The sequence below is a fragment of the Syngnathus floridae genome, chromosome 17, assembly GCF_059516105.1.
Source record: "Syngnathus floridae isolate MCC-2025c chromosome 17, RoL_Sflo_1.0, whole genome shotgun sequence".
Taxonomy (NCBI): domain Eukaryota; kingdom Metazoa; phylum Chordata; class Actinopteri; order Syngnathiformes; family Syngnathidae; genus Syngnathus; species Syngnathus floridae.
Window position 1 is genome coordinate 11410286 of NC_142429.1, and position 19217 is coordinate 11429502.

General features: G+C 42.8%; 3 protein-coding genes across 5 annotated transcripts; all 3 read left to right on the forward strand.

Annotated features, from left to right (window-relative positions):
• The first annotated feature begins 46 nt into the window (after positions 1-46).
• Positions 47-10375, forward strand: ap2a1 (adaptor related protein complex 2 subunit alpha 1). Of its 3 annotated transcripts, XM_088358010.1 has the most exons (23): positions 47-175; positions 854-941; positions 1679-1890; positions 2183-2376; positions 2458-2587; positions 2707-2808; positions 2905-3164; positions 3230-3398; positions 3552-3689; positions 3973-4155; positions 4317-4414; positions 4498-4729; positions 5055-5243; positions 5318-5472; positions 5941-6003; positions 6884-6946; positions 7259-7341; positions 7427-7515; positions 7700-7824; positions 7972-8088; positions 8165-8234; positions 8336-8470; positions 8681-10375. In XM_088358010.1, the coding sequence occupies exons 2-23, from the start codon at positions 875-877 to the stop codon at positions 8756-8758; spliced, it is 2952 nt and encodes a 983-aa protein (XP_088214136.1). In that variant the 5' UTR covers positions 47-175; positions 854-874; the 3' UTR covers positions 8759-10375. The 3 variants fall into 3 exon arrangements, with proteins under 3 accessions (XP_088214136.1, XP_088214137.1, XP_088214138.1); XM_088358011.1 differs by lacking the exon at positions 5941-6003; XM_088358012.1 differs by lacking the exons at positions 5941-6003; positions 6884-6946 and having other exon boundaries at positions 48-175.
• A 688-nt stretch (positions 10376-11063) lies between these two features.
• LOC148384551 (uncharacterized) lies at positions 11064-13157 on the forward strand. The gene is made up of 5 exons (XM_088357909.1): positions 11064-11231; positions 11632-11726; positions 11793-11952; positions 12028-12151; positions 12250-13157. Exons 1-5 carry the CDS (start codon positions 11084-11086, stop codon positions 12953-12955), a joined length of 1233 nt encoding a protein of 410 aa, XP_088214035.1. The 5' UTR covers positions 11064-11083; the 3' UTR covers positions 12956-13157.
• Positions 13158-13622: 465 nt separating this feature from the next.
• rras (RAS related) lies at positions 13623-18766 on the forward strand. The gene is made up of 6 exons (XM_088356966.1): positions 13623-14239; positions 14813-14900; positions 15603-15705; positions 16597-16705; positions 16875-16993; positions 17098-18766. Exons 1-6 carry the CDS (start codon positions 14153-14155, stop codon positions 17183-17185), a joined length of 594 nt encoding a protein of 197 aa, XP_088213092.1. The 5' UTR covers positions 13623-14152; the 3' UTR covers positions 17186-18766.
• Positions 18767-19217: the final 451 nt, after the last annotated feature.

Below are 19217 nucleotides of genomic sequence, written 5' to 3' on the forward strand. Positions count from 1 at the left end.
TTGTGGCGTGTCTAATTTATCAAACATTCCTATTTTCGCTCTCCAGGGACTTTGGGTAGATAATGGACCGGGGGGAAGCATGTTTGCTGAACTGAAGGAGCGTACGCGTTCACGAGTGCGTCGCGCGGTCACGCTGTAGTGCTGCTGCTGTCACGAGCTTGATCCAGGCAGCGGGGTAAAGACTCGGAGAATTAGAACGGGCAGAAATTTTACGCTTGATTTTCTTGACCATTCTTTGTCGTTCGATAAAGACACCGCAGCGACGCTTTACATCGGTGGCTGACAAAAACAGCAACTGTTGTTTCGCTCAACCAGGGATGTATTGCAGTATTTGAACGCTATCGCTAGCCAGCCAGCTAGCTAGCTGTTGAGCTAGCTTTACGCTGCTTGTGACTCGAGGGCGACTTAACGGCGAATTCCCGTGCGGTCTTTTCCATTACGCCCCCAGGTTTTGCCATCGTTGCACCGGTCCGCAAGATATCAACGCCGCGTGTGGTTTTAATATAAAGTACATTTCAACTGTAGCCGTGTGTCGCGTTCTTTGCGTTTAATCCTCGCCCGAGAAGGATTGAATGAAATAGCTTGACATATAGCCAGCGGAAACGAGCCAGTTAACGGGGGATAAGGTTTATTTACCGAGCTTCGCCTTGATCACTAACCATCCAGCGAATATTGCAATCAAGGCCATCGAGCCTTGCATATACTCAAAGCAACATAATCAGAAAACACTAAATCATAAAGTTTTTTTACGATCGTGGCAGTGCTAAGTAGCTAGCTCGCCCTGCACTTCAAGTTGCCCATCGTTCACTTCATCGAAGAAGCTGACCAACAGCGGATATTTTTCCACTTTCAGGCCGAATACAAACCTGCAAAAATGCCGGCTGTGTCGAAAGGAGATGGAATGCGCGGATTAGCGGTTTTCATTTCGGACATAAGGAATTGTAAGTGACCTTTCTTTTTCCTTTTTTTGCTTGCTTGCTTGTTGGCAGTCATCCACTAAAGCTGATAAAATCGTTTGGCGTTTTCGGGTTGTAACATGTCCTGCCTAACCTTCTGTAAGATTGTTTAGTCTAGTCATGTTTTTTTTGTGTTTCTATTCAAGTGCAGAATAGCCATCCGCTATCGCCTTTCCACTTTGGTCCCATGCTATGTTAGAAAAGCATTAACACATTCCAATGTGTATTTTGGGGGTGGCTATTGTCAAATGACATCAACAAAACAATCCACTTTCCCACTACAGTGCATTGATTATGATAATGTTGCGAAATTTAAGTATTCAAATACACCCCAGAATGCCAATACAAATGTTTAGTTGCATTTATTGATTTATTCTTTTTTTCCATGAAAACACTCGATAAAAATACGTCACGTCTTTAGAGGTGGTAACATATTGCACACATAAATTATTGGTCAAGTGTGTTGAAGTCATTCTTTGTTGGTTACATAATTATCATTGTGATTTATTACATTGGAATTTACTGGAACTGTTGAGGTCGAGCCCATAGTCATCTGGAATGGACTCTAGCTTACTTGTGACTCTTTCACCCACGAAACTTAAGACGGCTATAGATGACAAATATATATTTTTTAAATATTCAGATTTTTTAACGTCCTGTTTTATGTATACTATAGTCCCAAATAAATGACTTGCAACGTGCCATTGTCTTTTGCACACCAGGTAAAAGCAAGGAAGCTGAAATCAAGCGGATCAATAAAGAGCTGGCTAACATTCGCTCCAAATTTAAAGGAGACAAAGCTCTTGATGGCTACAGCAAGAAGAAATATGTCTGTAAGCTGCTCTTTATCTTTCTGCTTGGCCACGACATCGACTTTGGGCACATGGAGGCCGTCAACCTGCTGAGTTCCAATAAGTACACGGAAAAGCAGATTGTAAGTTCCTCCGAGCATTTGTTTCTAAACTGTGGCACCTCAAATTGATATCAGAAAGGTTGAAAAAAAATGCAGCTACACCACTAATAAGAGTTTTTCACAAACAAAATGTTTGCCCCCTCCCCATATTATTTACAAATTAAAGAATACTGCCATCTACTGTTCAATCTTCATTCAGCAACTGGAGTTGATTAATACAGCATATATAGTTATGTGTTTGGAGTCGGTTAGGTGGAAAGATCTCTGTCCTACTGTGCTTGGATCTCCCTCAATCAATTGACCATTTCTCCAGGGCTACCTGTTCATCTCAGTTCTGGTCAACAGCAACAGTGAACTCATCCGTCTGATTAACAATGCCATCAAGAACGACCTGTGCAGCCGCAACCCCACTTTCATGTGCCTGGCACTTCACTGCATTGCCAACGTGGGCAGTCGTGAGATGGCCGAGGCCTTTGCCAGTGAAATCCCCCGCATCTTGGTCGCTGGGTGAGTGTGACTTGTTTTAACTCCATTTTGCCAGTCAAACGTCTTGAAGACGACACGTAACTTGATGGTCATGTGCCATAGTGATACGATGGACAGTGTGAAACAATCCGCCGCCCTGTGTCTTCTGCGGCTCTATAAAACTTCCCCGGACTTGGTGCTGATGGGAGAATGGACATCCCGCGTGGTGCACCTTCTTAATGACCAACACATGGTAAGTGCATTGTTGAATGAAGCCAAGTTGTTGAATGGACTACTCCAATTTGGTACATCCACTGCTGATCAAACTCAAATTTATTTATTTTTTTACCTTTTTTATTTTCATGTTTGTAGGGTGTGGTGACAGCAGCTATTTCTCTCATCACCTGTCTGAGCCAGAAGAATCCAGATGAGTTTAAGACCTGTGTTTCCCTGGCAGTGTCACGACTCAGCAGGGTGAGTAATTAGCATTAACTGTGACACGGGCACATTTGAGCAACATGTTGATTTCCAAGAAGGAAGCTTCTAAAATCTTGTCTTGTGCTTCTTTAGATTGTCTCATCAGCCTCCACCGACCTGCAAGATTACACCTACTACTTTGTCCCGGCGCCGTGGCTGTCTTGCAAGCTGCTGCGCCTGCTGCAGTGCTATCCCCCACCAGAGGATGGCGCTGTGAAGGGTCGTCTGGTGGAGTGTTTGGAAACCATCCTCAACAAGGCTCAGGAGCCACCCAAGTCAAAGAAAGTCCAGCATTCTAATGCCAAGAATGCTATCCTCTTTGAAGCAATTTCCCTGATCATCCACTATGACAGGTGAGCATTTGGAGCATCATTTTCCATGTCAATTTTTGAAACCGATGTAATGTTTTGTCCCGCAGCGAGCCAAATCTGCTGGTGCGAGCTTGCAACCAGCTGGGTCAGTTCCTGCAGCACCGAGAGACTAACCTGCGCTACTTGGCTCTGGAAAGCATGTGTACGTTGGCCAGCTCAGAGTTTTCTCATGAAGCAGTCAAGACGCACATTGAGACGGTCATCAACGCGCTCAAGGTGATTGATCGCAACCTTTTACACACAACTGGCTTTAAAAATAACACACAATTAACTGTGAGTCTTATTGACAAGGGCACTCATGCTAATAGTCTTGCTGAATCTTTTTCCACCCTTTTTTTTTTCTCCCCACCAATTGTTATCTTTCTGCAGACTGAGCGGGATGTGAGTGTTCGACAAAGGGCGGCAGATCTGCTGTACGCCATGTGTGATCGCAGCAATGCCAAGCAGATTGTAGCTGAGATGCTCAGCTACCTTGAGACGGCTGATTACTCCATCAGGGAGGAAATGGTGTGTGGAAGTGTCGCAATTAAGAATGTGTTTGTTTGTTTTTTGTTTTTTTTTTGCTCTCTATTTTGTGACTGTAAATTCTCAGTAATGCATTACGATCATACATGTTGTTTTTTTTATTTGAAAGTACCTGACATGCGAGTCCATTCATCACAGACAACAGCAATTCAGTAGTTTGTAATTTGTAGCTTGACTCAACTCAAATTTTATTCACACAAAAACAATCTCAATGTCTAACTTTAATCGTATCAACGAATGAACTGTGTTTTTTTTTTTTCTCCAGGTCCTCAAAGTAGCTATCCTGGCCGAAAAGTATGCTGTCGATTACTCCTGGTACGTCGACACCATTCTCAACCTCATTCGCATCGCTGGCGATTATGTCAGTGAAGAGGTGTGGTACCGTGTCATCCAGATTGTCATCAATCGTGATGACGTGCAAGGCTACGCTGCCAAGACGGTCTTTGAGGTATTACTACTTTGATCAAAATTGGAAAGACAAAAATGATTCAATTGGTGCTGCTTTCTTTGTCAAATCAATTCAACATGTATAGAACAAAAAATGTTTTGGGGATGCAAGCTTTTCAACTTTGGCAATGTAATTAATAATCATAACGACGTTTCTTGCAGGCCTTGCAAGCACCTGCCTGTCATGAGAACATGGTGAAAGTTGGAGGCTACATTCTTGGAGAGTTTGGTAATCTCATTGCTGGTGACCCCCGCTCCAGGTACGAGGCATTTATTTTTGTTACTTTCTTTCTTGAAATATTGAGTTGAAATAAAAAGTCCCGTGTTGTGTTCTGTTATCCAGCCCCCTGGTCCAGTTCAACCTCCTTCACTCCAAGTTCCACCTGTGCTCTGTGCCGACTCGGGCCCTGCTGTTGTCTGCTTACATCAAGTTTATCAACTTGTTCCCAGAAACCAAGGCCACCATTCAGGAAGTTCTTCGCTGCGATAGCCAGATTCGCAATTCTGATGTAGAGCTCCAGCAGCGTGCTGTGGAGTATTTGAAGCTCTCGTCTATTGCCAGCACCGATGTCTTGGTAATTTAGTCTCTGTTTTTAATATTTGATAGGATGTGTCATAACTTTCAGAGGTCATGTTTCAAATATGGCTAAATATGATGAAAATGACAGACCTGTCAGAATTTTAAGTGGGTGATATTGAACAGTCAGGTGCTGACTAAATACTTTTTTTGCCACACTGTATTTTGTTGTGAATCTACAACCTTATTCTTTTTGGTCACTACTTAAACTCATGACCAAAGATACTTCAATTATTCCATCTGAGGTAGGGATTTCTGGTTAGTATACCAATGGAGGACAGTTACAAAGTCTACCACAGGAGTCAATGCTTTTGCTTTCCTAGGCCACTGTTCTGGAAGAGATGCCTCCTTTCCCTGAAAGGGAGTCTTCCATTTTGGCAAAACTCAAGAAGAAAAAGGGGCCTGGTGCAGTGTCTGTGACAGACCTGGAGGACAGCAAGCGGGAGGGTGGGGAGCTGAACGGAGGCGGTGAGCGGGGTCCAGACACCTCAGCAATGGCGGCCTCCAATGCCGTAAGTCAACTCTGCTGCTCGGACAGCACTCGATTGCATCAAACGGCAAGTTGCAAGTGTCCTTTTTCTTTCAGTCCACCCCGTCACCATCAGCAGACCTCCTCGGGATCCGAGCCGGTCCCCCCGTTGGCGCCGCGCCAACCAGTGCCGGCAGCCTGTTGGTGGATGTGTTCTCCGAAGCAGGGCCCGCCGCACCCTCTGCTGCGGTTAATGACGACGGCTTTCTAAGGTGAAGGTCAACCTCATGAGCAGATGTAGATGCCTGTTAGCCAAAGTCCAGTTGGAGCCGCTTTCAGAGCAGCCTTATGTTGCACACCAAATGTCAACGTGTGTGTTGTTGCCAAGTCAATTGAGGAGATAAATCTTCTCCGTGGTCCCTAAGTAACAAGGTTACGGATGGTAACCTGACTAATACAAGTCAGTCCTCTGATGATGAGGTGACCGTGTAAGTGCAATCGGAATTGGCAAAGAGATAGCGGTCATGTCTATTCTTCTCCCTGCTTGGCAGGTTTTCTCGACTTGTCTATTTGTTTTTAACTTCTCGTGTATGTGACTTGTCTTTGGTCTTTTTCTCTTTTTTCCTTCTCTCCATTTTCCTGCGTGCGTGTGTATCTGTGGGCGCGCGCATGTGTGTGTGTTTGTTTTGGTTTGAATGTACGTCTGTCCTCTGTCCCATACCGTGATCGGACATTGACAGAGATCTGGAACAGCCCACCGAGACCTCTGACGCCTTATTGGTGGAGAGTTCTGGTGACTCGGAGTAAGGGCCCTGTAGTAAACTACAACTAGAAAAATCACAATTATGACATCGTGATAGTGTCATAATGGCATTGCTACAATTGACTGTAGTATTGTTTATAAATGCTTGTATTCATGAGTAGCTTGTTGAACCATTCCACTGAATGGGTTATTGTTAAGGCTGTTAATTAAGGCCAATGGGCATAAACCTTTTTTTTTTTTTGCGGTTGTCTAGTACATTTCTTAAACATGACCACCCCAGATCTATAGATGTGCAATAATGTTACACACACACACACACAAAATCTGTCAGGCACAAATGAAAATGTGTTTTGCATACCAAATGATTTTCTGGCATCAAGCTACTGCATATCTGTAGCCTGTGCGCTGTACTGCTTGGATCATGTGAACTGTGCCTGTGTCCAAATGTATTTGGAAAGTGATTCATTTTCTCTTCTTTTGGATTTCGATTCTGTCCTGCAACCCACAAACATAAAAAGTGCTGATTTAATACCGTGTGCGCCTTTTTAGGGTCGCGCTTGTGTTGCATGTTTGTCCAAATTGCGACCTCGTCAAGTCCAAGATTGAATCGTATTCCAGTGCAGTCTGTGTCATATTGATTTATGATTAATATTCGACCAAAACAACAGAAAATGTCCAAATACATTGGTGTTTGTAGTCATCGTGTTTGTCTGTCTGTTTAACACTCTCTCTTTGGACATTGTAACTAACCATCTCTGCATTTGATCTCTTTCTCCTTTTTCTTCTCATGCTCCTAACAAATTTCCATCACATTGCGCATGTGTGGACGCCTTTTTGGTTTCTTCAAACACCTCACTCTTTTCTTTTCTTCTCTTCTCTCCTCTTCTGTGGGCTGTCTACATCCTTGCGCTATCTTTCAGCTCTGCTCCTCCCTCTGAGGATCCCGCTCCCCCTCTGTCTGAGGCTGATGAACTCCTTAACAAGTAAGCCCTTTCTCTTTGAAAAGCTTTGTTTTTTTGCATTTGCCTGATTCTGCATGATTGCCACGGGACGCATTAGCTGGTGTATTGAAGATAAATCTGTGTGAATAATTTTATTTTGATAATCATTTCATTGTTTGTTTTTTTTGCAGTTGTTATTTATTCACTTTTTTTTAAACGTAATACTAGCAGGAAATCGGGACCAGGCCCGACCACAAATAGCATGGTGGTGTTGTTTTTGTTGTGCTTCTTTTTTTGGTTCTGAATATCATCCATCCATTTGCTAATGTCTGTCCGGCTGTTTTTATTCAACAGGTTTGTGTGCAAGAACAACGGTGTTTTGTTTGAGAATCAGCTCCTACAGATTGGCATCAAGTCAGAATATCGTCAAAATCTTGGTGAGTAATGAAAAGGTTTCGAGTAGATTGGTCTTTAAAAAAACAAACATGCTGTGTTAACAAACAAGTTGTTTCTTTCTCATAGGGAGAATGTACTTGTTTTACGGGAATAAGACGTCGGTGCAATTTGCCAGCTTCACCACCACAGTCAGCTGTCCTGGAGAGCTCCAGTCTCATATCCTTTCATTTCTCTTGTCGATGGATCGCACAAAAGCTTTTTTTTGAACCAGGATGATCTTTTGCCTTTGCAAATCATCCAGTCTTGCTGGAAAACTCATTAACCTGCACCGTGTTGTGGCAAACGTTTTATGACGGCATCTGAGGTAGCGTCAATCGAATGTTCCTTGACGGCAAGTCACAGCTCAACGTTCAAACCAAACAAGTAGAACCGCTGGTAGAAGGAGGTGCCCAGATCCAGCAAGTCCTCAACATCGAGTGTCTGACTGACTTTTCCGATGCTCCGTTACTTAACATCAAGTTCAGGTGAGCAGAAAGTTGAACTAGAATCACGAGTCAGAATAACCCATATCAGAAAAGTACAGTGGTACCTCCTCAATACTTTGTGTGAAGAATCAAACTGTGATTGGCTCCTCTTTCAAAAGCAGCCGTGCAACAATGTCTTTGTTACAGATATGGAGGAGCTCTGCAAAACTTGACTCTCAAGCTGCCCGTCACCATCAACAAATTCTTCCAGCCAACTGAAATGTCCTCAAATGATTTCTTCCAGCGTTGGAAACAGCTTAGCCAGTAAGTTTGGGGCCCAGTAAGTATTTCATCACTTTCCAGGTTTACGAGTAAAACGTTTTGTGTTTATTGCCCTCAGGCCTCAGCAAGAAGCACAAAAGATTTTTAAGGCCAACCACAGCATGGACACAGAAGTACTCAAGGCTAAGGTATGTCAGTCTTGTCTTGGTGCTTTCTCTTGCTTTTTTTGGGGGGGGGGGGGAGGTTTTCAGCAGAGTGTTAATGTTTGTGGTGGCGCTCTTGCTTGCAGCTATTGGGATTAGGAGCGGCCCTGCTGGACAATGTCGACCCAAATCCAGAGAACTACGTGTCTGCTGGAGTGATCCAGACCAAGGGTCAGCAAGTTGGCTGCCTCCTAAGACTGGAGCCCAATGCCCAGGCACAGGTACAACATGCAGTTGTTTATACGTACATGAAATGTAGATCAGCAGATCAGTTCGAACTCTATTTCCACACTTCACCGCAGACATTTTAAATTCTGTTTTTGCCGTTAAGTACTTCCTCATAAAGCAAATACTGGGAATAAATTCTGATGAAGCATATACCCGGAATTGAAGTTCCGTTAAAAAAATAGCTACAATGTATGTGTGCGCAGATGTACCGACTGACCCTGCGCTGCAGCAAGGACTCCGTGTCAAGGCGTCTCTGCGAGTTGCTGGCCCAGCAGTTCTAGAATAGCCAGAGTTCCAGAACTTTATCAAGACCAGTACCCCCACCTCCCCCACCAGCGAGCCCTCCCCCTTCTCCTGCCACACTTCTCTTCCTCCTACCAACAAAGGTTCTTTATTACGGAAAAGAAAAAAAAAAAGGTGTAACCTACATAAGGGAAAAAGCAGTCACTGTTTTGGTGACCATATTATTGTCATTATTCTAATTCAAGTTCATCTTCAATTTGTTTATTAACATAATGCTACATTATCGTTTTTCTTTATGGTGTTTACCTGTGTAGCTGCCGTGCGCGACCAGGAGCGTGTAAGTGCGTGTGTAAGTGCGTGCGAATGTGAGTGTGTGTATCCCACAGCGTGCTCTGCTTTCTCCTGGTTGCTCTGTATTTCTGATGCTATATGTACAGTGTGTGGGCATGTGTGTGTGTTTGCGCGTGTGTTTGTCTTATTTTTGATCAATCGGTAGATCATTCCTTGAAGTCAAACGAGAGGTAGTATTGGTCATACACATAGCCCCATGGTCTCCTGTCTTAGACGCAGACACACACACACACGCATGCACGAATGCACAAGTGGTTCCTTGTGGCCCCTCGTCGGGCCCAATAATGAAGGGAGACCTGAAGGTCCATCCAGCACTCTAATTTCTAGCATTCCCCAATGATCATAGGCCAGTGAAATTGCACTTAAAGGCGTTTGGGATCCTCCAGCATGAGTCCCCTAGTGTGAATAATCGGATTCTCTCTCCTGGGGCTCTGTAACGAGCAGCCCTATATTTCAATGACCTTGATGATTTGTTTGTTGGTGTGTCTGTAAATATGCGGCAGTGTGTTACTTGATTGCTTTCCTAGACATTCCCATCGAGCGGTTGGTTGGCTTAGATGAACGAGCCCAGGCTGCCCCCCCACCCCAACCCCTCCCCGGTAACAAATGATAGTGAAGTAAGGGTTGACGTTTTCAGAGTCCAAACAGTTAGGACTTCTCTGTCCAGGTGGAACTGCTCTGCGATCCAACTTCAAGATTGTTTTTGAAGTGATGCCCAATTGTCTTTTTGAGACAAGCCTCTTTTTCTTTCATCAATCCCAAACCTTTGGATAGCTATCAGATAAAGCGGTCCTTAATGATGCTCACTGCGTGCTAATTTTGACTTGATGTACCGCTCCGATGTACATCCAGAATCTTCTCCTGAGCACTTTTTCAAGAAGCAGGGCCACTTTCCAAACACTAATATTCACACAGTCACAGCTTTGATATTCTTTCTTGGGCTTCCTCTTGCACAAAGCAGCAGTAGAAGAGTACTAGAGTTGTCCGTCATAACTAAAAGAGACTCTGTTTATGTGAGAAATTGAGTGAGGCTGGAAGCAGGTAAGAGAAAAAATTCTTTGAGACATTTCGGAGACATTGGCACATTACAATCTGTGGCAATCACAATACAGTGGAAAGCCGAGTTGTTATTTTTGTCATCCTGTGTGTGTGAGTGTGTGTGTGTGTTTGTTTGTCTATGCAGTATCCACTAGCTAATGCAGCCTCATGTATTGATGTTAAAAAAAAATGTCCAATACCTGTGTTAGAAATAAGATTTACTCTGTAATGAAAAATGTGAAAGTAAAACTATGCCATATATCAGACATGACGCTTCCTGTGTTTTATTGTTTCACTCTTACGCCATGACATTTATTTTTTATTCCAAATTACGCTACTGTGCAAAGTAGTTCATTTCAACAGCATTAGTAAATCAAATAAAAATTAAATATCATAGACCAGGCAACCCATATATGAGATTTGACAACACTGACTAAAAAACATGTATTCCATGTATTGACTCTCTCATTGGATTGATTGATTATTGCCAAGGTTGTGTTTGGCTCTTATATTCATAACTTTAAACATCCTTTCTGTAGGCCTTTCTAATTGGTATTATTGATGATTTTCCCTTCCTCACTTGATGTTTTCGAAACAAACAATGCGACACACAATGTGACATCATGCAGCGAGCATGCAGGCAGGCAGCAGTGCATGTGCGCACTTGCTGAGCGCCGCAACAAACCACTTCAATGCAATGAGCTATGTGTGCAACTTCTGCGCTCATCTCATTCGGATAGAATTGACCCAATGGTAAAAAATGCAGCTGGCCGCTCTCATTTGCATAGAGATGTCGGTGATGAGGCAGCACTGACAGTCTGACACGCTCCGCCCACTTTACACTCGGCAGGCATCCCTGTTAGGGGAGGGGGGGGGGGGGTATCACTCTTGTGCGTCTGCGCGTGTGGATGTCCAGCACGGAGCCGATTGGCTGATAGTGACATCACCGTTCGAGGTTTATTGTTGGTAAGAGGATGAGCTCATCGTTTAGAATCAGTCTCCGGCAGAAGCGAGAGAAAACAGGACGTCGCTGGTGTGGACCACAAGAATCTGCAGACCTGCAACTGACGCTGACTGTACCAGAGGGGGGAAAAAACGCAGTTTTAGAAGAAAGACATCACAGTGAGTAATTGCATGAATAGTTTCTTGTGTGAAATAATCTCGTTGCAGGTTCTCCGTGGATAACGTTTTAAAAAACAAAATGTATCCTATTGGAAAAAAAATTCCTATGCAACGCAATGCAAATAATAAAAGCCTAATTGCAGCAAGAACGTTTTTTCAATTGCTGCAGTTTGTGGAGAACTCACAACAACAGGGAAATAACCCAAACTAAATTAAAACGCAACCTATAAAGAGTGAAAAAAAGTCCATCTGCTTTCAAATACATGTCATGCATTGCAAAAAAAAAATGCATATAGAAAAACAAGAACTAGATGCAAAATACTGTTGTGCAAACTATCGATATGGATTTGCATTTATCAAACCAAACCAATGACCGAATATGTTCTTTATTGTGTTGTAGATATGGTTTGGTCCATGGAGGGAGAGACAGAGCGTCCTCCTCTGTCCGTCATCCTGCCGAGGCTCTACCTGGGAGCAGAGCGCGATGTGACGCAGGTAAGAAGGCACCTCATCACAACCATGCGCCATGCAATAGGTTGAAAGTTGAAATTGTGTCAACAGGATGGACTGGCTTCTCTGGGGATCTCCTATGTGTTGAGCGTGAGCCGCTGCAGCCCCCGACCTTCCTTCCTTCCCTGCTCCAGATACCTCCGCATCCCCATCGATGACTCCCTATGGGATGACCTGCTGCCCTGGATCCCTCAGGCACTACGCTTCATCGGTCAGGACACGACCTGCCGCTGAGACAACATTTGATCAGACACACATACGTCACTTTGAATTATCCTTTATGCAGACGCGGCAATGTCTTCAGGAGCTTCTGTGCTGGTTCACTGTGCAGCTGGAATCTCTCGCTCTCCGGCCCTGGCTGTCGCCTACATCATGTATAGCTCGGGAATGGATCTGGACCACGCCTACAGGTTGGGCTGCTTACTATCATCTGTTTTTCTGTCATTGTAGTAAATGGTGACCATTTCTAAAATGTGTTTCTATATTTGACTGTCCGCTCGCTCGGCAGGTTTGTGAAAGAGCGCCGACCCTCCATTTCCCCCAATTTCAACTTCCTGGGTCAACTGCAGCACTTCCAGGGCACCCTGCGTCAGAAGTCCTCCGGTGATGACATCCCGAGCCAGCAGCTGGACAACGTCCTGTCATACATCGACAATAGTAACAATCACATAAATTCCAATAATCAGGCCGGCGTTACCAGTGATGGATCTTCAGAAGAGATGCAAACACACAGAGAGAATTTCTACCAGCAGAGACATTCAAATCCAGACGCAAACGGGAACCAGCAGATTTGGACTCGTAATAGTAATCAGCAAGAAATCCAGACGCCTTTCGGGGTACCCAGTCCGAGCTCTTGCGTATCAATTAAATCAGCACCGGCAGTTTCCGCTTCTCTTTCTGACAGACGCAAAAGCCTCAGTCTCTCGCTGACCCCGTTAGGGACATGCCAAGCCAAGAGCAGTGATTTGTCAGGAGGTGTCCACAAGAGGGCAGACAAATTGCAGGCAAAGACGCCGAGTAGGCATGCGGGGGAGACGCAGAACCCGTCACAGGAAAAACGCAGCACCACCGAAGTGAAGGAGGAGCAGGGCCTGCTTTCGCCGCTTAGCTGCACACTCAACAAATTGCTGGACTGGGGGGAAAGAGTGCTACTGGGGGGAGTTTTTGCCCACCCTGTCAAAATGGGACAGCCAGCGTTGCCATACAGGTGCTGAGTGGAATGGTTATTTACAAATCGGTACTTGTTTATTTATTGCTGGGATGAGAGAATGATTCTCTGCTTATCCGCTTATTTTGCCCCCCCCCCTCCCTACTGTCATCTTGTTGTTTGTAAGATGGCGATATTTTTCATTCATTGTCGCTTTGGTCTCAATTGTACAGTATTTACTGATGATTAAAGATTGAATTTCAACCACATCTCTCTCATTAATTGATTTATTTCTAGAGCAATTAGAAAAAGTGCATTCATAAGAACTGCAAAATAAGTACTACCTAATATTGTGGCAGCTAAATATATGTAAACGATAACGTTCTAAGCTGCTTCAAGTTAGCCCAGATGGATGAACTTTATGATGAGGTGTGCTTTTGCCCCAGGGAACAGTTTTCCCAACCCACAGCCAGATTCAAGTACACAATGGAGCTCTTTACATAACTTGAAATCATAAGATGAAAGTTAATAAATACACAAAACAAAAGTTAATAAATACACAAAACCTAGCATATTTTGCAATGTTCTCAATCCAACAAACTACCAACTATATGATGCTACATAATTGCACAGTTAATTTGGGTTTTCTAGGTACGCGGGCACGCGCTGCATTTACCTCTTGCGCGCGCCTGTGAACGTGACGTCACGGTTCCTCCCAATGACCATATAAGGTATCTGACACACTAAAGTGGAATTTGTTCGGTGACAAATTTGAGTTGGCGAGAAGAGAGCGTGTTTAAGGCTTGTCTCCGTTATCTCGAGCTGTTTCCGAGAGGACTTGCACGACTATGCTAATTTGCCTCAATAGCGTCGTGCTGTGTTAGCTTGACTTTCTCCAGAAGGAAAAGAGGAAGCAGTTCCGCCCTCGCAAGCTGCGGTGAGGCCGAGTTTGATAGAAGCGAAGCGAAGCGAAGCGACTAAACAACTGCTCCCTGAGAGCGGAACTTTACAGAAACGGCGTGCTGATCTTTTATTGCTCCCATCTAGGGATTTTTTTCTCCTGTTTTCAGGTGGAGGTGAATGTAAAAATGAGTTTGACGTTATCAAGTGCAGTTTGAATTTGTGATACAACCGCCCGCGCGTTACTCTGCCGTGCAAAGATTTCATTTGGACTTTGAGTTTGCTTTTTGAACTTTGTAGCCGGCGGGCGGGCGGGCTACCTTGAGATTTTTTTCTTGCTGTTGTGAACAAGTATTTGGAAAAAATGAGCGGAGACGAGGAAAGATTCAAACTGGTGGTGGTGGGAGGTGGAGGAGTGGGGAAGAGCGCCCTAACCATCCAGTTCATTCAGGTAGGATCTTTTACAACATCCCCCATAGAGCATGCATGGCCCTGTATCTAAGTTTATACACGCTGCTGCTGTCTAATTAAAGCTCTCGTGGATGTGGGGTGGCATTTATGGTGAATGGGGGTGGCTAATGTGGGGTTATGTGGCGTATTCTTTGCTCCCCACACATTTTCTCCAAATTCGCTTTCCATTGACATTGTTGGTGGCACACTACTTTACCGTATTGCACTGTACCCTGCCCAAAATGACGTATAAGTTGTTAAAACCACGTTTGTGCAGTTGATCTTAAGGTAGAATTAAGCCAAATAAAATGCATTATTTATTTATCCATGAATGAGTTGCCACCTTTAGTTCAATCCAACTTTACATGCAAGTATACTGCAGTACATAAATAATACTTGGGCAAAAAAGACACAAATGTCAGTCATAAAAGTAGAAGTAAAATCAATAGGAATTAAAAAAAAAAAATGGAATACACAAGTAAAGCAGTTGATCAGCTGACCCGAGACAACAAGTGGAAACTCAGAGACCTGTGTTGGAAGAGCATTTAATAACAAGTTTTCTCTTCCCCCCTAGTCCTACTTTGTGTCAGACTACGACCCGACCATCGAAGACTCCTACACAAAGATTTGCACTGTGGATGGAAAGGAGACTCGCCTGGACAGTAAGATGAAGCCGCACTGCCCATGATTTGTAACATCCCTCTTAGTCACACTTCTGAAGGATGTGTGAGGTGTGGATTTGTTTAAAAGCCCAGGGTGTGTTGTAATGTGACGTGATATGACAAAGGCAGTGTTTGCTCTGTGGCTGTTCCCTTGTTAGGACTTGCACTTGGCTTGTGAGTTACTGCATTTGTGTTAAACGGTGTACAGAAATGACAGTACACATGGTGTAAGCCCTGGATAAAATTCCCAGCCCAAAGTGCTGATGCGAAGGGTGGGATCAACATACACAGAATGACACACAAAGGCCATTCTGAAATACACCGACTTGTCAATGGCTGTCCGTCCAACTTCCCTAACTCTAGTTTCCTCTCACGCGCTGCTGTTACATTCGTTCAAGCTGCAATATTGAATTTTTGTGCACACTGATGACTTATTAGCATGTTGGTCTCAATTCGTAGGTCATTAGTTGGAATCCGGGCTTGCATGATCTCTCTGTGCTTGTGTGTGTTTGAAGTGAAAACTCAAAATGAGGTGACTGAATGCAAATTTTAAACTGAAATATTTTTGAATTAGCAACAGCAGCTCCTGTGTATTTGCGACGTAGCGTATATGGTGTGTCACTTTGTTTGACATTTTAAACGTGACTTGTAGGCTATCATGTATATTTCTAATAATCCATTTATGTTTTGTTTTTTTGTAAGTCTTGGATACAGCAGGTCAGGAGGAATTTGGGGCAATGAGGGAGCAGTACATGCGCTCAGGGGAAGGCTTCTTGTTGGTCTTTGCACTCAACGACAGGGGGAGGTAAGTGTGTATTTCACCTTCAAAAACTTTTTTTCAGCATTGTGTTACCTTTACCTTTACATATAATGCACCTATACATGATACGTATCTTCTCATTTGCTTGTCCTTTCACTGCAAGGAAGTACCAGAAGGAACAAGTTTTTTTTTTTTTTTTTACCTCTGGAGCCATACAGGGTTTAATTTCCCTAAAATGGTGCTGTATTGTGTCCAGCAAATTTGTTGGTTTGTGGTCAAGCCCACAGTGACTCAATAGAGAAATATTCATTTTATCCTAATGGAAAGGGCTGTTATAATGTCATCTTAGCTTAAAAGGTCAGCACATCTGCACGTGAAAAGGAAGTTGTTTGTCTTCACATCTGGATCAATGTCTTTTTTTTTTGTATAATTTTTTTTATAAAAGCTTAGTACGAGTTCATCTGAACTGACTTAAAGGCCTGAATTTGTAAGTGACATAGCTCGCACGCAAGGCAGCCTGCTTTGCCGATGATGTGTTCAGATGATCTTATGCAGAGGCTGGCCCCTCCTTCATCAGTATAAACATGGCCTGAACGCTATACAAACAGACCACTAGCTGATAACGTATTTTATTATTTTAAGCAATAAGAGAATCATCCTATATCTACAAAAATGAAATTAGCCTCTCCAGAAAACATGCTGCAAATTATGAAACTTAGTAGTAAGGCCATTTTGGCATTAAAAGCTTGAATAATATTAGTGAGAAAAAAGAAATTGTAGAAATATTTATCACTGACTACAATTCAGTAGGGTCTGTCTTTTACCATTATAGATCAAATGCTATGTTATGACATTGTGTTTCTGTTTTAAAATAATGTACATATATAATAAACTACTTGTTTTGTTCTGGTGTCAAATCTGTTTATGTCCTCTCAGCTACCACGAGGTCCAGAAATTTCACACTCAAATCCTTCGAGTGAAGGATCGGGATGACTTCCCCATGCTTTTGGTTGGAAACAAGGCAGATCTGGAGCAGCATAGAGTGGTAACTAACACCCTTGTGCATCTTTCAAATTTAGGCAAATTTAGGTTTAGGCCATTTTTAAAAATCTGCGTTGGCAATTGTTGTATATTTTACGCAAACTATTAAAGCTGCAGTTAAAAATGTCATTTCTGTTGCGTTTATTCCACTGTATGTTTTTGTTTTGCCGTAGATCTCCAGGGAGGATGCTCAGGCATTTGCCCGAGAACATCATATCTACTATATGGAGGCTTCAGCGAAGAACCGCTACAATGTGGATGAAGCATTCTTGGAGCTCGTGCGAATTGTCAGGTATTTATTTCATGGCTCGCTTCTTTTGTAAACACACACGCACGGATTTAACCGTTTCTACTTTCCATGAGCAAAAGGTAAACAAACTCCAATTTGTCTTTCAGACGATTTCAGGAAATGGAGTGTCCTCCCCCTCCAACTCATCACGCTGGGAAACAACAGAGCGGTGGCTGCCCCTGCGTCCTCCTGTAAGCAGCGTTACTATGGACACCAAAGCCTCTCCAGCTTGTCCAAAAAGAGGTGTGAGCGTTTGTGCGAGACGGGATTAAGCTGCGTCATTTTCCCGTCGAACTGTTACATTTGCACTTTTTCCCCAAAGAAAAAAAAAAAAAAAAAAAAAAGCAACTTGTAAATCAGTGTAGCGTATTTTCGCCGAAAGTAGCTTTTAAACAGCGGCAGAACTCCTTCTGCCGCTGTCATGAGATAATAATGACGGGACTGTGTATAGTTACAGTCCATAAATAGAGATGTCCTCACATAATGGTGAGCTATAAATTGCTGTTGTGGCATTCGGGTGCTGATGTCTGCAAAGACATCACCGCGGTAGGTACTCTGACTCCGCTGAGAGTTAGTATGCAGTAAACTAAGTCAGTCCACGTACAGCAAGAAAAAATGTCAAGTGCGGCACGCCCAATCACAAGGTGCGGGTATGTCCAGCAGAGGACGCCAAAGCATTACAAACCAAAAAAAAGTGAGCAAACCGCAGCAGAATCTATGTTCATGTTTTTTTTTTGCCTGCCCATTTGCGGTTTCAACAATTTCAGCCAATGTGACTGCCTCAGATACTGTTAACAGAGCCACGACCATTTCAAAATGAATTCTTGGCAGTGTTTGGACAGGAAAAAAGGGTGCACTGAAGTACACAGTGGTGGAACTACACAAGTCATTTTCTGCGTGAATGTATTTCAACCATTGGCATGATGGGCAACCAACTATTAGACTGGTAAAATTTCCTGGGTTGGTGCAAAAAAGTATTTTGGTCATGCAGTTTTTATTCAAACCTTCACTGAATTCCATAAATAAGTATAAATGGTTTACATGAACATCTTGACCAAACAAGTAGAAGCCTCAGTTTATTTGTGCTCATGCTTTATATTATGTACATAAAGTAGGTTTAGCATCTATCGCGTATCTCTGCGCTGCATCTTCCTCTTCGGGGAGAGATTCTTTCCTCATTATCAACACTGGCTGACTCCAGTTATTTAGTTTTTCCACACAAAAATATCACCATGGCAAGGGTGTAATTCAAGCGAGTACGAAAAACGTTTTGTTTAGTTGATTATGGTGTGTGTATTATTTTGACACTGTCATTGGTTTTATCTGGGGTAAAAAAAAAAAAAAAGAACCTAAAAGATGCTTCATATTGTATGGTGCCACAATACCTTTGGGTCCTTAATTCAGCCAACCATTTTTCTAGACAGTATGACAAGTTGATTTGGTTTGGAACACGCATGCAGGTGCAAAGTGGGGTGGTTTTTATTTGGGGTTTTATTGCTTGTGCCCTATAAATCTTTTCTGTCTTTCAATCTATAATGAAATTGACAAGAGCACATTTAGTGAGAGGTGTTTAAAAATGAATACAATGGGGGATATTTTGACATTTCATTTGTAATGTTTTGGGCAGTGTAGAGCCATGTAATATTTTTTAAATGAATTATTTGCATTTATATATACTTATATAAATTACAAACTGCAATTAAAATGTTTTATTTTGACTTCAAAGAAAAAAAACAATCACTTTTTTTGTACCTCATTAAAATTGTCACCAAATCATTGTGTTGTGTCACATTGAAAACTGACTCACATGACCGGTATATGTACACATACAGTATTTTTAATTTTGAAATAAGGTGACAGATACTGGTTATTTTAAATTTGTATATAAGGACGGCCAATACCAGCAAGCAAAATTGCACGGAGTTTTTTGTTTTTAATGGAGAATATTTTCTAGTAAACTCAAATACCCACCTGAAATGAATAAAAAAAATAATTTGTCCTTATTGAATAGCCTACCAGTGGTGGAAAGTATAGTACAAATAATTACGACACTCAAATCGAGGTGATTTTCCATTCCTGTTTGTCTGATGACTTTTGACTTCAACTGTATTGTAAACGTCAGTGTATATGTCTAAACCCGGATGCATTAATGATGATTCAGCAGAAACAAGATATCCTCATCCATGGCCAATATATGAAAGAGCAAGGTGAAAATAAATATTTTCCA